Source organism: Elephantulus edwardii, unplaced genomic scaffold (genome assembly GCF_000299155.1).
Source record: "Elephantulus edwardii isolate Elephantulus edwardi_28Jun2011 unplaced genomic scaffold, EleEdw1.0 scaffold00005, whole genome shotgun sequence".
Classification (NCBI taxonomy): Eukaryota; Metazoa; Chordata; class Mammalia; order Macroscelidea; family Macroscelididae; genus Elephantulus; species Elephantulus edwardii.
This window is the reverse complement of record NW_006399755.1, coordinates 9,224,122-9,239,483: the sequence shown is the minus strand read 5'-3', so window position 1 is coordinate 9,239,483 and position 15,362 is coordinate 9,224,122. Positions and strand designations below refer to the sequence as shown.

Sequence of the window (15,362 nt, the reverse complement as noted above, 5' to 3'; positions counted from 1 at the left end):
TGTTTTATAAAATTAATCACCATTGGACTTCACCCATCATGACCCTCTCTTTTCACCTAGATCCTTCCCGTTTCGTTCCCCTGCTCCCTCTATCCACTAAACTGTGCAACCCTGTGGTTCTGCCCCTACCCATCCTCAGCCCTCCCCACCTTGAGTTCCTGTACATGTTTTACTAGTTATCCTTCTATTTTTACAATAATGGTCTTATGTAGTATTTGTCCTTATGAGACTAAGTTAGTTCACTCTAGCCATAATTCCCTCTAGCCTCTCCCAAGTTACATAATATTTTTTGAAATTATTGCTCCTGACTGCTGCATAGTATTTTATTGTGTGAATATACCATAATTTCTCAATCCATTCGATTGTGGTTGGATATCTGGGTTGTTTCCATGTTCTTGTCATGGTAAAAATCACTGCTATAAACACTGGCATACAAATCTGTTTGTGTCTCAGTTCTAATTTCCTTGGGGTATATTCCTAGCAGTGGAATAGCTGAGTCATATGGAGTTTCCATATTCAACTTTTTGAGAAAATGTCAAACTGTCTTCTTCCAGAAGAAACAGACTGATAACCCAATTACAAAATAGGCAAAAGACATGGAAAGACTTTCACAGAGGAAGACATCCAGGTGGCCAACAGACACAAAGAAATGCTCAAAATCACTGGCAATAAGAGAGATGCAAATCAAAACCACAATGACATACCATCTCATCCCAAAAGCGGTGGCGAAGTTTAGCAGGGCAGCAAACAATAAATGTTGGAGAGGATGTGGAAAGTTGGGAACTCTCATACAATGTTGGTGGGATTGTAAAATGGCTCAACTGCTCAGAAAGACATTTGGGGGTTTCCATTGTTTCTTCCATCATTTGCACCTTCTTCTGTAGCTGTTCAAAAAACTCCATCAAAATATTTCTTCAGGTTATCTGTATCTGAGGTATTCATTAGTCTGCAATATGCTCCGCTTTTTTAGAAGAACGGTTCATTTGGTTTTTTTCATGATGTTTGAAGCTGCCTACTGCTTTCTTGACATTGTATGAGTCTTTTCTTGGTAGATGTTAGGCTGTTATAAGTATGTAATGTCCCAGGAGAGGGCGATGCTCTGTGAAGGACCTGCATTATCAGTTTTCCCCTTTTAGGTGCAGGGATGTATGTATTGTCTTCTGGAAAACCACATGGGTACACTGCTGTTCCCCTTTGGTTTAAGAAATCCCAAGTGAAAGTACCTGGCTCATAGAGTGCAGGTATGTATTTTCCTCCAGAAACCAAGGGAGGTCCTCTCCAATTCCCCTTTGGTTTAAGAAACCCCAAGCCTTCTCAGCATTTTGCTGTTAGGAGGGTTCACAGGTAAAAGTACTTGGATTAAATAACAGAGGTATATATTGTCCTCCAGAAACCAAGGCAGGTCCACTCCTATTCCCCTTGTCTTAAGAAATCCCAAGCTTTTCTCCACGTGTTGTAGTCAGTAAGGTTCAAGGGTGATATTAGTCCCTTGACTGAGCAGGGCTATTTCTGCGCTGTGAGCACATACAATTTTGCTCATTTAAGTTAGTTTAAAATGAGGTTTCTAAAACTTGCTAACAGAAGGGCCCTAATGGTGATATCATCCACTTTTTACTGTGTTAACAAACCATTCGTCCAGACCCAACCCAAACAAATTAAATGCCACTGGGTTTACTGAGACTCACAGATACTCTACAGGACAGGGGAGAGCTGTCCCACAGGATTTCTAAGACCGTGATCTTTATGGAACTAGACTGTCACAGTTGTCTCCCATGTTTGAACCACTGGCCTTTAAGTTTGCTGAGTGATTAACTTTTTTAATCAGTTTGTTGCATACTTTTAAATTGACTACCGTGCTTAGAAACACATTTTGCCATCCTTTAGTTAACCACTGCCTTGAACACGGCTCCTTAAAGCTCCATGTATTGTTGTTAGATGCTGTCAAGTTGGCTCTGACTCACAGCTACATGTACAGCGGAACAAAAAGCTGCCTGATTGTGGGCACTCCTCTCAATCATTACTACTATGCTTGTGTACTGTCACAAACACTGTGTCAATCCATCTTGTTAAAGGTTGGCCTCTTTTTTGCTGACCCTCTACCAACCATGATGCCCTTCTTCAGGAACTGGTCTTTCAATAACATGTCCAAAGTATATGAGACAAAGTGCCATCATCTTAGCTTTTAAAGAGCATTCTGGCTGCACTTCTTCTAAGACAGATTAGGGGTTTTTTTGGCAGTTTACGGCATAGTCGATATTCTGTGCCAACACATCAAATGCATCAATTTTCCTCCAAGCTTCCTTATTCACTGTTCAGTTCTTGCAAAGATGGGAGGCAAATGAAAATACTTACTAGGTAAGGAGTTATGCTGCCAATCCAAAGACAACTGGGTCGAATCTACCAGCTGCTCTGCAGGGGAGAGATGGGCAATCTCCATGCATTTGATTTATAGCCACTTAAAACCGACTGGACTCCACAGGAATGAGACTGATTACATCCGTGGAAAGAATTACTGGAGAAGTTCACTATCAGCTGTGAAAACCAGACCAGGTGCTGCCTGTGGAACAAACCATCAACTGTTCACGTGCAAGTTCAAACTGAATCTAAAGAAAACTAAATCTATAAGAACCAAAATATGATCTTACATATATCCTGTCTGAATTTAATAACCATCTCAATAACAGATTGGAGCCATTATAAACTAATGAATAAAGACTAGATAAGTTGTGAGATGATACCAAGGATATCATCCATGAAGAAAGCATAGGTTATTTCAAAGACAGAGGAAGAAAAAAAATACCAACATGGGTATTAAATGAGACTCTGAATATTGCCTTAGAACACCAAGATGACAAAACAGAGGGAAGAAATCATGAAGTTAAAGAGTTGAACAGAAAATTTCAAAGGGTAGCTTGCAAAGACAAAGTATTAGAACAAAATATGCTAAGAGCTGGAGTTAGAAAATCAAAAGGGAAGAACTCACTTGGCATTTCTCAAGACATGAAGAACAAATTCAAGTTGGAGTTGCAATACTTAAAAACCCTGTAGGCAAAATCTTGAATGATCCAGGAAGCATCTAAAGAAGATGGAAAGAATACAGAGTCGCTGTACCAAAAAGTGGCTGACACAGAATCATTTCAGGAAGCAGCATATAATCAAGAACCAATGATAATAAAGGAGGAACTTAAAGTTGCTCAAAGGAATGGCAAAAAATAAGGTCCCAGGTATTGAAGGAATATCAACTGACATAGTTGAACAAACAGATACAGCCCTGGATGTGCTCATCATGTTGTGCGAAGAAATATGGAGAACAGCTACCTAGCTAACTAATTGGAAAAGATCCAAATTTATTACAATTTCTAAAAAAGGTAATCCAAAAAAATGTGGAAATTATCAAACAATATCAGTAATATCACACGCAAAATCTTGCAGAAGATTATCCAAAAGTGACTAGAACAGTACATTGACAACTGCCAGAAATACAAGCTGGGTTTGGAAAAGGCTGTAGCACTTAGGGATATCATTGCTAATGTCAGTCAGATCTTGGTTTAAAGTAGAGAGTACCAGAAGGGTGTCTATTTTTACTGACTAAGCATTTGACTGTGTGGATCACAACAAATTCTGGCTAACATTAAGAACAATGGAAATTCCAGGACACTTGACAGTGCTCATGTGAGACCTATACCAAGACCAAGAAGCTGTCCAAACAGAGCAAGGGAACACTTATGGTCAAAATCAAGTAAAGAGTGTGTCAGGGATGTGTCCTTTCTCCTTACCCTTTCATTCTACATGGTGGACTTTAAATGGAGAAAAGACTGAATTTGTTAACAATTTTACCTTACTGTGATTCTCAATTAAAACGCTTGGCTACAGCAAACAGGAAATCAGAGATGAGTTGCACTGGGAAAATATGTTGTCACAGACTTTACCAGTGCTAAAAAGCAATGATGTCAGTCTAGAGACTAGGTTGTGCCTGATTCAGGCCATGATTTCTTGACTGCTGTTTCCCTGGCATTAATTATTATGGATTCAAGAAAAAAGAAATCCTTTCAATCTTTTTTCCACTTATCATAATGTTGTTTATTGGTCCAACTGTGAGGATTTTGTTTTCTTGACTTTGAGTATGTACTCCATACTGAAGACTATTGTTGTTGTTGTTGTTATGTGCCATCGAGTCGCTTGCGACTCATAGCGACTCTATGTACAACAGCCCTAAACTCTGTTCTGTCCTGTGCCAATGGCACTGTCTCTGACACTCCCATCCTGATTATCCCAGTCACTGAATCAATCCACCTCATAGAGGGCCTTCCCCTCCTGCGCTGTCCCTCCACCCTCCCAAGCATGATGTCTCTCTCCAAGAACCGGTCTCTCCTCACAACATGTCCAAAGTATGTTAGACAGAGCCTCAGAATCCTTGCCTCCAAGGAGCCACCTGGTTTAACCCTTTCCAGGACAAATCTGTTTGTTTTCCTAGCAGTCCATGGTATTCTCAATACTCTTGTCCAGCACCACAGCTCAAAGGCATCAATTCTCCTTCTATCCTCCTTGGTCACTGTCCAACTCTCTGATGCATAACAGGTGATTGCGAAGACCATGGCCTGTATCAGACACACCTTAGTCTCCAGAGAGACACCATTGCTCTTCAGCACTTTGGAGCGGTCCCTAACAGCAGGCTTCCCCATGGCAATGCGCCTTTTAATTTCCTGGCTGCTGGTGCCAAGACTGTTGACTGTGGAGCCAAGCAAACTAAAGATGTGAACAATCTCAATCTCTTCACCATCCATCCTGATGCTGCCAATTGGTCCAGTGGTGAGAATCTTTGTCTTCTTGACATTGAGCCTCAATCCATATTGTAGGCTGCAGTCCTTGACCCTCTGCAGCAGGTGCTTCAGGTCCTCTTCAGTTTCAGCAAGCAGGGTTGTGTCATCCGCATAACGCAGGTTGTTGATAAATCGTCCACCAATCTTGACCCCACATTTCTCCTCATAGAGCCCAGCCTCCCGGATAATCTGTTCTGCATATAGGTTGCCCCCCCCCCCCCGGGCAAATGCTGTACCTCCCTGGTGTTATTGTTTACTTTATAGCCCTGTATGGTTTTTGGCTGAAAGTTGAATTGTGGAGGTGAGTTCATTTCCAGCCTTGAAGGATAACAATGGACTACCATCCGTCTTTAGTCTCAGAGGTTACATCAGTCTCTGTCAGATCAGTAAGGCCAAAGAAAAACTGATGCCTTTGACTTGTTACTGATTTATCTTGGCAAATTTTTAGTAATTTAAAATTTTGCTCCCCATTTTTCTCCCAGTCTATTCTCAGCCCTTGTGATCCCTTTCAGAGCAGGCAGCAGGGGTAACTGGACACACTCTAATGCTTCTCGTCTTTGTGTTGGAGGTTGAGGTTTGTATGGTACCCATGTCCGTTGGGCTAAGTGTTTCCTTGTGTCTTTGATTTTCTGTACTCTTCTTTGTTTGGTTCCGGGAGAGATCAGTAGTTGCACTTAGATGGCCCTTTACAAGTTTTTAGAACTCCAGTGACTATTAGTTAAAGTAGGATGTCTAACATTGTCTTTGTGGACTGTATTCTTGACATTGATATCCTCCTGCTACAGCTGTCCTGAGGGTCAGCTGTGAGTTGATCTTGACTCAATGGCAGGACCCACCAGGCCCACTGACTCATTCATTCCCTCAAGGTGTTTGGTATGACTCGTCACCATCAAGTATAACTTTGTCCCGTTTGTTTTGTTAAATATTTATAGCACATATACATACATTAACTACTTTTTGATCAGGTAGCTTTGGACTTTGTTCTCTCTAGGTACTATTACTTGCGTGTTTATTACATAAAGGTTGTATTTAGAATGGGAATTCCAGAACACTTGTGCTCATTTGTAACCTGTAAACAGACTTAAAAGGGACTCTCATGGCCTAGTGGTTAAGAAGTTGCACTGTCAAACCAAAGGCAGGCGGTTTGTTCTGTGAGAAAACAAGTGGCCCTCTCCTCCCATGCCATTTACAGCCCCTGAAAACCTGCTGGAGGATCAGCTATGACTTGGTTCTGACCCGAAGGCACACAACAATAGCAGTAACTTATAGACTAAGAGGTCGCGGCTTGAACAGACCAAGGGATACTATGTGTTTTAAAATTTGCAACAACAATAAAAAAAATTTTTAAAAAATTTGGAACAGTGTATGTCTGAGTTCTGTCCTTTCACTATACTTGCTCAATTTATATATGCTTAGTAAATAATCTGAGAGGCTCAACTGTATAAAGAAGTTGGCATCAGGATTGGAGAAAGATTCATCAACAGTCTGCAATATGCACCTGACACAACCTTGTTGCTCAAACCAGAGGGAGCTCGGAGTACTTACAAATGAAAATCAAGGACTATAGAAGTCCAGGCTGGGTTTAGAAGGGTCATGGTACTAGGGATATTGTAGCTGATGTTAGATGGATCTTGGCTGAAAGCAGGGAGTACCAGAGGAATGTCTATCCGTGTTTCATTGACTATGCAAAGGCATTTGACTGTGTAGATCATAACCAACTATGGCTGACTCTGAGAAGAATGGGAATCCCAGAACATTTGATCGTTCTAATGCGAAACCTATACTTGGACCAGGAGGCAGTCGTCAGAACAGAGCAAGGGAACACTGCATGGTTCAAAATTGGGAAGGGCTTACGCCAGGGATGCATCCTATCTCCATACCTTTATTCATTGTCCAGCTGGCAAATGTATAAGTGATTGAAAAGACCAAGGATAAGAAAGGAGGACAAGTGGAAATGGTAAACACAGAGACAAAGAGGAAACTGTTGTTTAGGTGCTGCCCAGATGACTACAGCTCACAGCGACTCTATGAACAACACATCAGAACCTCGCCCTGCCTTCCACCAGCCTCACTATCTCCACCAGGCTCAAGCCTGGTTACAGTTACTGGGTCAATTCATCTGGTTGAGGGTCTTTCTTTCTTTCACTGACCTTTCCCAGCATGTCTTTGTCCAAGGTCTGGCCCCTCCAACAACCTGCTCAAAGTATGTAAGTTGAAAATTCATCATCCTGCCTCTAAGGAACACACTGGCTGCCCTTCTTCCAAAACAGACTTGTTTCTACCAGCCATACATGGAATATTCAAGACTCTCTGCCAGTATCATTCAAAGGCACTGATTCTTCTTTAGTCTTTCTTACTCATTGTCCTCAAGTCCTCGCTTTCAGTAAGCAAGGCTGTGTCATTTGCATAGCACAAGCTGCTGCTAAGTCTTCCTCCAATCCTGATGCCACAAACTTCTTTATAAAGTTCTTCTTGAATGATTTGCTCAGCTTCAAGGTTGAATGGGAACAGAGAAAGGCTACAGTCTTGACACACACCTTTCTTGGTTTTAAAATATGCAGTATTTTCTTGTGTTGTCTTGACAGTAGCTGCAGAAGATCAAGGAATACAGCCTACAATATGGATTACACATCAACATCAAGAAAACAAAAATCCTTACCACTGGGCCGACATCATAACAGGTGGGGGAAAAGACTGAAATTGCCAGTGATTTCATCTTACTTGGATCCATGATCAATATCCTTGGCACCAGAAGTCAAGAGATTAGGAGATATATTCAGCACTGGGACAGTCTATTGTCAGGGACCTCTTGAAAATCCTGAAGAAAAAAGATGTCAGCTTGAAGACTAACTAAAATGTCTGGCTGATTCAAGCTATGGTCTTTCCAATTACCTGCTATGTATCTGAGAGCTGGACAATGAATAAGGATGAAAGAAGACTTAATGCCTTTGAAAAAAGAGTAATGAATATCCCATGGACTGCCAAAAAGATGGGTCTTGGAGAAAGTGCAGCTAGAGTGTTCCTTAGAGACAAGATAGTGAAGCTTCATCTCACATGCTCTGGGCAGGTTGTTAGGAGAAATTCTTCTTAGAAAAAGGACATCATGGTTGGAGAGGAAGCATGTCAGTGAAAGAGAGGAAGATTCTCAACAAGATAGATTAATAATGACTATAGCAATGGACTTGGGTGTGTCAGGGATGGTAAAAATGGCACAAGATAAGACACAGTTCAGATCTGTTGCTCACTTGACAACATCTGACAACTACAATTCACTGTCCAACTGACACAAATATGAAGCAATTTAAAATACCACAGCTTGGGTCACATGCATCTTATTCTTTATAAAGTCACATCCTTGTTCTTTAGCACTTTAAAGAAGTCCTTGAGATCAGCTCTTCCCAAAGCAACATGTCTTTTGATTTCTTGACTGATGCTTCCATGAGTGTTAAGTGTAAATCCAACCAAAACAAAATTACTGACAACTTCATTCTTTATCATGATGCTGCCTATTGGTCCAGTGATGTGGATTTCTTTGTTGATTTGAGATGTAATCCATATTGAAGGCTGTAGTCTTTTATTTTCTGCAGCAAGTGCTTCTGGTCCTTTTTACTTTCTGAAACTTAAGCTGTGTCATTGGCATAACACAGGTTGTTGATGATTCTTCCTCTGATTCTGATGTCACATTTCTCTTCATAGAGTTCAGCTTCTCAAATGATTTGCTCAGCATTCAGATTATAAAATTCTGACCTTTTATCCCTTCTTGATTTTGAACCATGCAGTGTTTCCTTGCTCTATTTAGAAATTTAATTTTTGGTTCAGGTATGTATAGGTTTCGAATGAGCACAATTAAGCATTGAAATATTCTTATTCAAGATGGATGTCAGAAAAGACTCTGAATATATTGCACCAGAACACCAAGAAGCCAAAGCAAAGAAGAAGTTAAGGTGTTGAACAGAAGATTTCAAAGGGCACCTCAGGAAGACAAAGCAAAGTATTATAATGAAATGTGCAGAGATGGAGTCAGAAAATCAAAAGGGATGAACTCGCATGGCATTTCTTAAACTGAGAGAACCAAAAAAAACAACTCTCAGCTTCGAGTGCCAATACTTAAGGATGTCTTAAGCATAATACTAAATGATCAAAAGAAGACAGAAGGAGTACACAGAGTCACTGTACCAAAAAGAACTCCCTGACAGAGAAGAATTACATGAAACAACATACAATCAGGAGGTAATGGTGATGAAGGAGGAAGTTTAAGCTTCCCTGATGGAAATGGCAAAAAACAAAGCTCCAGGAATTGATGGAATACCAACTGACATATTTCAATGAGCAGATGCTGCCCTGGACATGCTGACTATGCTGTGCCAGGCAATCTGGAGGACAGCTACCTGGCCAACTAGCTGGAAGAGATCCATATTTATTCCCATTCCAAAAAAAGGTGACCTGACAGAGTGTGAAAATTACTGTACAATATCATTCATATCACACACTAGCAAAATCCTGCTGAAGATTTTCCAGAAATGTCTGGAACAGTACACTGACAGAGGACAACAAGAAATACAAGCTGTGTTTAAAAGAGGCCGTGGCACTAGAGACATTATCACCAATGTCAGATGGATCTTGGCAGAAAGCAAAGAGTACCAGAGGGATATCTAACTGTGTGGATCACAACACAATGTAGTTAACCTTGAGGAAAATGGGAATCCCAGAACACCTTACTGTGCTTACGCAAAACCTACACTTGGACTAGGAGCAGTCCTCAGAACAGAGCAGGGGAACACTGTATGGTTAAAAATCAGGAAAGGAGTGCATAAGGATGCATCCTGTCCCATACCTTTTCAATCTATATGCAGAACAGATCATTTGGGAGGCTGGACTTTATGAGGAATGTGGCATCAGAACTGATTCATTCATTGGGAAGATTCATTAACAACCTACGTTATGCAGATGACACAACCTTGTTTGTTCAAACTGAGGAGGACCTTAAACCCTTGATACAAAAGGTCAAGGACTATAGTCTTCAATATGGATTGAAGCTCAATATCAAGAAACAAAGATTCTCACCACCAGGCCAACTGGTAACCATGACAGATGGAGAGGAGATTGAGATTGTTAACAATTTTAGCTTGCTAGGTTCCACAACCAACACTCTTGGCATCAGCAGCCAGGAAAGCAAAAGTTGAACTGCATTGGGAAAATCTGCTATCAAGGACCTCTTCAGAGCAATGATGTCAGTCTGGAGACTAAGGTACACTTGATCCAGACCATGGTCTTTGCAATTACTTGCTTTGAATCAGAGAGCTGTACAATGACTAAGGATGACAGAAGGATTGATGCCTTTGAGTTACAGTACTGCAGGAAAGTCTTAAACATACCATGGACTACCAAGAGAACAAACAGGTTTGTCCTGGAGAGGTGAAACCAAGTTGCTCCATGGAGACTAGGATTCTGAAACTGTCTTACACACTTGGGCATGTTTCAGGAGGAACTAGTCCTTGGAGAAGGACATCATGTTTGGAAGGGTGAAGGGACAGCACAGGAGAGGAAGATGCTGGATGAGATTCATTGACTGGGGAAATGGGGTTAAGCATGTCAGAGACAATGAGACAGGCTCAGGATAGTTAGAGTTCAGAGCTATTGTGCATATGAGCCACAAGTAACTCGAGGGCACCTAACACCACCACAACAATTCTCATTCTTCTCAATACTTTCCACAAAATCCAAAATATGGAAAGAGTGTGTTATACTGTGGGGACTGCAATCCGTGTCATGAAACAAAATACGTATGAATTATTTAACAGATAACCAGTATGCTCTGTAAACTTGCACTGAAATCACAGTAAAAAAGTAGAGGAACAGGAAGCTGTACTTATAAGAACAGAACAAGGAAGAGAGTGAGTCCCTGCTACAAAGGGACTAGTAACTCTCACAAGCAACTGATTATGATTGTTCCCTATCACTGATATCTTATTTCACTCTAACATTCCAATAACCCCAAGAACTAGCTATGTGTTGTCATTTCTCCTTCAACTCTAAGAACTGATGGGTCAAAGAAGTTAGCTGAGTTGCCAGAGGTAACAGCTAGAGTGGCCGGTCTGGAAACTGATCAAAGTTCTCCCCAAATCAGTTACAAAAGTCACATGTCTAGCTTTACTCCATGAACAAGACATGTCATTCTAAGAAAATTATTAACAGAATAACAATAATGATAAAACATTAACACACTGAATGTTGAATGGGAACTGATGTGTAAACTTTTACCTAAAACACAATAAAATGCTATATTAAAAAAGTCATAGATCTCACCAGTCTAGAATTTCAGAAAGAGAAGGAATCTCAACCTCTCATCTTTTGGAAGTCTCAACGTACAGAATGTAGTATCAGAGGCCTGTCTGGTGTGGAGGTCAGCTGTTCAAGGTGATACACAGGCGATGAGTGGTATTATTCAGTCTCATATTTCTAAAAACTTCCATGCAGTAAATGATTGCGATTATGTTTTTCAATTTTCTAACTCAAAAATGGGGAAAAAAATTCTTCTGAGAATTAATTCTGAGTGGGGCTCAGGCCTGCCTTAAAAGTCAGTGGCTGTTGGGTAGGGTGGGGAAATGAATGTCCAGATCATTGACAGTCCTGGACAGAAGTGGAGAAAATAAAGAGTAAAGTTCAAAATCATAAAAAAGCCCAGAGTCGCTGGTTTGATAGAGTGTGGTAGAACCTCTGAGACTGCAGCCCTTAGGACACCCTTCAAATCTGGAAAGGGACCCCCTCCAGGGAATCACCCAGTAATATTCTTCAGAGTAATTGACAATTAGAAAGCAAAAGGTCAGCATTTAACCAAAGACAAAGTTCAGAAGTTAGGAAGGAGTAGGAAAGAAGGATGAATGGAAATGGAGTACTCAGGGAGGCAGTGGGGAGAGAGCTGTTACACTGAGAGAATCCTAATTAATGTTATGAAATAAAGCATGCTTCAACTGTAGAAGGGAAAACTAACTTACTCCATAAACTTTCACCCAAGCCACAGTAAAATAAATAAATAAAGTCAATGAACACCTGACTCTGAGCTTGGCAAGCGAAGGCAGGCTCTCTGAGCCCTCACCTTTCCCCCACATCTCAGTTCCTGTGCACTAGCACAGATACTATGTGGAGGAGGAGCACTATCTCACAGGCACAAAGACCTTTTTCCTTTCTCTCTCCCTCTCCTCCTGAAAAACTTAGAGTAAGGTGGGAACTTGCTATGCATCACAAAGCTGGACAATGACTACGGTTGACAGGAGAATTGATGCCTTTGCACTGTGGTGCTGGAGAAGAGCATTGAACATACCATGGACTGCCAGGAGAACAAACAGGTTCTTCCCGGAGAGACCAGGCTGCTCTGTGGAGGCAAGGATTCTGAGCCTTTGTCTGATATACTTTGGGCATGCTGCAAGGAGGAAGCAGTCCTTGGAGAGAGATATCATGCTTGGAAAAGTGAAAGGACAGAGAAAGAGAAGAAGACCATCGATGAGATGTATTGATTCAGTGACTGGCATAATGAGGGTAGGTGGGTCAGAGACAGTTGGCACAGGATAGAGCATGTTTCAGGGCTACTGTATATAGGGTTGCTATGAGTTGCAAGCAACTTGACAACACATCACAACAACAGGGTGGGAACTGAAACATTTCATTTTAGTTTGTCTTCGACCCTTGCTCACTGTCATATTACAAGAAATCACTTTGGATGATATGCCTGGGAGGGTGCGAGTGAGCACTGATGATGGATGGTGGACTAAGAATGGTTCCTAGACACAGAGAAAAAGCACAACTCATTACTTGGGGAGACTGTGACAAAATGTTTGTTCTATTCATGGTGGTAGGAGTGCTAGCTAACCTCCAACACATGGACCGGAAGACCTCTCTTTTTTTGTTTTTTATCTCTTGTTCTGTCTTTTAATTCTTATGATCTAGATTCAAGTTCCCAGAAGCCACTATAAGATTGCCTAGCTTGGGTCATGTGCCCATCGCTTAGGCTGGCTAACTTGGCTAATGGTGCACATGAGTACTTTAGTTTCCCACACAAATTTGGAGTCCTGTCACCCAAAGAAAGAGTAATGCAAACAAGCAAACAGAAAAATCTTCTCGAGGTTGGAGAAGAGTACTCAATATCCATGGACTGCCAAAAGAAAGTATAGCCAGAGTACTTCTTGGAGGCAAAGATGACTAGATTTCATCTCACATACTCTGGGCATGTTGCTAGGAAAGGCTATTCCTTGGAGAGGGACATCATGCTTGCAAAGGCGGAAGGTTGAAAGAGAGAAAGATCCTCATCCAAATAGACTGACACAGTTTCTTTCGCAATGGGTTCTTGTGTGTCTGGAAGTGTGAGGCTATAGGATGGTTCAAATCTGTTGTGCATAGGGTCGCTATGAGTTGTTCTGGACTCGAACAGCATCTAACAAGAACTTGTTGGTTAACCTACATTTGTAGGGTAGGACAAGGATTATGATTATGATTTATATATCATACTGCCTTAAATACTAACTTAACCATTATCAAAGGATGTAAGAATGGTTTTGGAGGCAAATTTGAAACACAGTTCTAGGGGGAAAACTTGTGAGTAAATATAGTAGTTAGCTTAGTTTTGCTTTGAGGGTGAAAAAATTGGGAGAAATTTCTAATACTGGTGAAGGAGACCTGGCAATTCAGGAATTAAAAAACTAGAAAAACTGGGGGCCAGATTTTGAGGAAACATCAGGTGAGGGAAAAGGGAAAGAAAAAGATATTGGACCTATTTTCAGAAGGAAGGCAGATTCTGGGTGAAGTGTTTTGGGTGATGAAGGGGAACAGAGGAGCCCAAGGTAAGGAGTAGATAAAATATGGACAGGTTCTGGACTTGAGTCAAGTGGGGTTTGGATTGAGTAATTAAGATGGTGTCTGGAATTTCCTCAGAGTTACCTGAAATTACAGAGTATATAAAAATATGGTCATAGTCCCTAGTGAAAGATAATGTTTGGGAAAAAAGAAGACCCTCAATGAAATGAACTAACCCAATGATTGCAATAATGGGTTAAACAGCAGCGGTTGTAAAGATGGCACAGGACCAACCATTGTTTAATTCTGCTGTCAGACTTGCTTTGTATGATTCTGAACTGACTCACCAACATCTAACAACAATGTAAGTGAGGGAGATTTTTATGGGCAGGAGTTTGGTGGAGAGTGTTTAGAAGTTTTATGAGGATGAGAAGTTTCCAGGATCTGAGGGTAAAAGCCCTGGTGGCTGGTGTGTTATGCTAACCTAAAAGTCAGTAGTATGAATACATCAGGTGCTCCATGGGAGGCAGATGGCTGTATCCTCCAGCTTTAGAAATCTGATGCTGTTGTTGTTGTTGTGTACCACTGAGTCAGAACTGACCCATAACTGACCCTCTGGTGGGCTTTCAGAGCCAAGTATTTGCACAGGAGATTATCCATCCTTTTGCAGAGCAGCTGGTGGATTCGTAGCCGCGTGCCTTCGGGATTGCATGCAGCACAGCTTGCCACGGGGGTGGCTACTGGTCAGAATCCCCTTGGCAGGGGGTTTGGATTCTGTGGTTTCAGTAAATTGAGAATAAAGGTGAGTGTGCTGGAGATGGACTGATGAGGTGTTAAAGGAACTTGAGTACTGGTACAATGACAAGTCAAGTGGTGGGTTCTGAGCTATTAGGAATTTAGAAGGCTGTAGAGGGTGGAGTGTTGAGAGAATTTCAGGAAAGGAATTCTTGCATGCCAGAAACGGCATATAATCCAAATTCTGGTGCAGTCGTGAAGGCATTTCGAGAGAACTAAGAGGGTTTAGGGTGGAGTTTCTTATGCAGGTCAAAGAGTTTTCATAGTTAAATGTGAAGGGACTCTTGGGGGATCTGGCTGGGGTACTTAAGAGGAAGCCTGAGAAGATAATTAAGATGTAGGTCCCGGGATACAATGTAAATTCTGGAAGAGAATTTCAAGGTACTGAGGTTTATGGGTGGAAAGATTCGTAGTCCAGGAGGGTTCCCGATTGGAGGGAGCGGATAGAAGTTAGGTAAAGGAGTCTTGAGTGTCTGAACTCAGGTTGAGGGCGACCCTAAGTTGGAAGGGTACATACGACAGGACGGGGATGCTGGGCTCACCTGGGTAGGCTGTCCTGGTAGTGCATGGTGGGCACAATGCTACGCTGCAGGTACTGGCTGGGCGCAGGGCCAGCGCTGAGTGGTCGGCAGGGGCTTCCAGCGCGGAGGGCATGGCTCTGGGGCCAGACGCGCAGTAACAGGCGTGTCACCATTGTCAGCGGGGGGTCGGTCAGTGTGCCGGAGAGAAGAGCAGTAAAGTACACAGGCAAGGCCGCCCTCTGAGTCCCAGGACGCAGCGTCAGGGACTCACGGACCAGCTCGGCCCCGCCCACCTAATCACTTCCGGCCGGCGCACCCGCCAGCCCCGCCCACGCCCGGCACACACTCACGGCCAGAGTCGACCCCGCCCACAGGCACCATAGACCCCGCCCACAGACGCTCCAAACCCTGCCCACGGGTACTCGGGACTCCGCCCACA

General features: G+C 42.2%; 1 protein-coding gene across 1 annotated transcript in view; it reads right to left on the bottom strand.

Annotated features, from left to right (window-relative positions):
• Window positions 1–15,096, bottom strand: part of CPT2 (carnitine palmitoyltransferase 2) — a 30,918-nt gene extending 15,822 nt beyond the window's left edge. Inside the window, exon 1 of the mRNA XM_006879694.1 lies at window positions 14,945–15,096. Coding sequence (XP_006879756.1) covers window positions 14,945–15,096 — 152 coding nt within the window. The remainder of the gene's footprint in view (window positions 1–14,944) is intronic.
• Window positions 15,097–15,362: the final 266 nt, after the last annotated feature.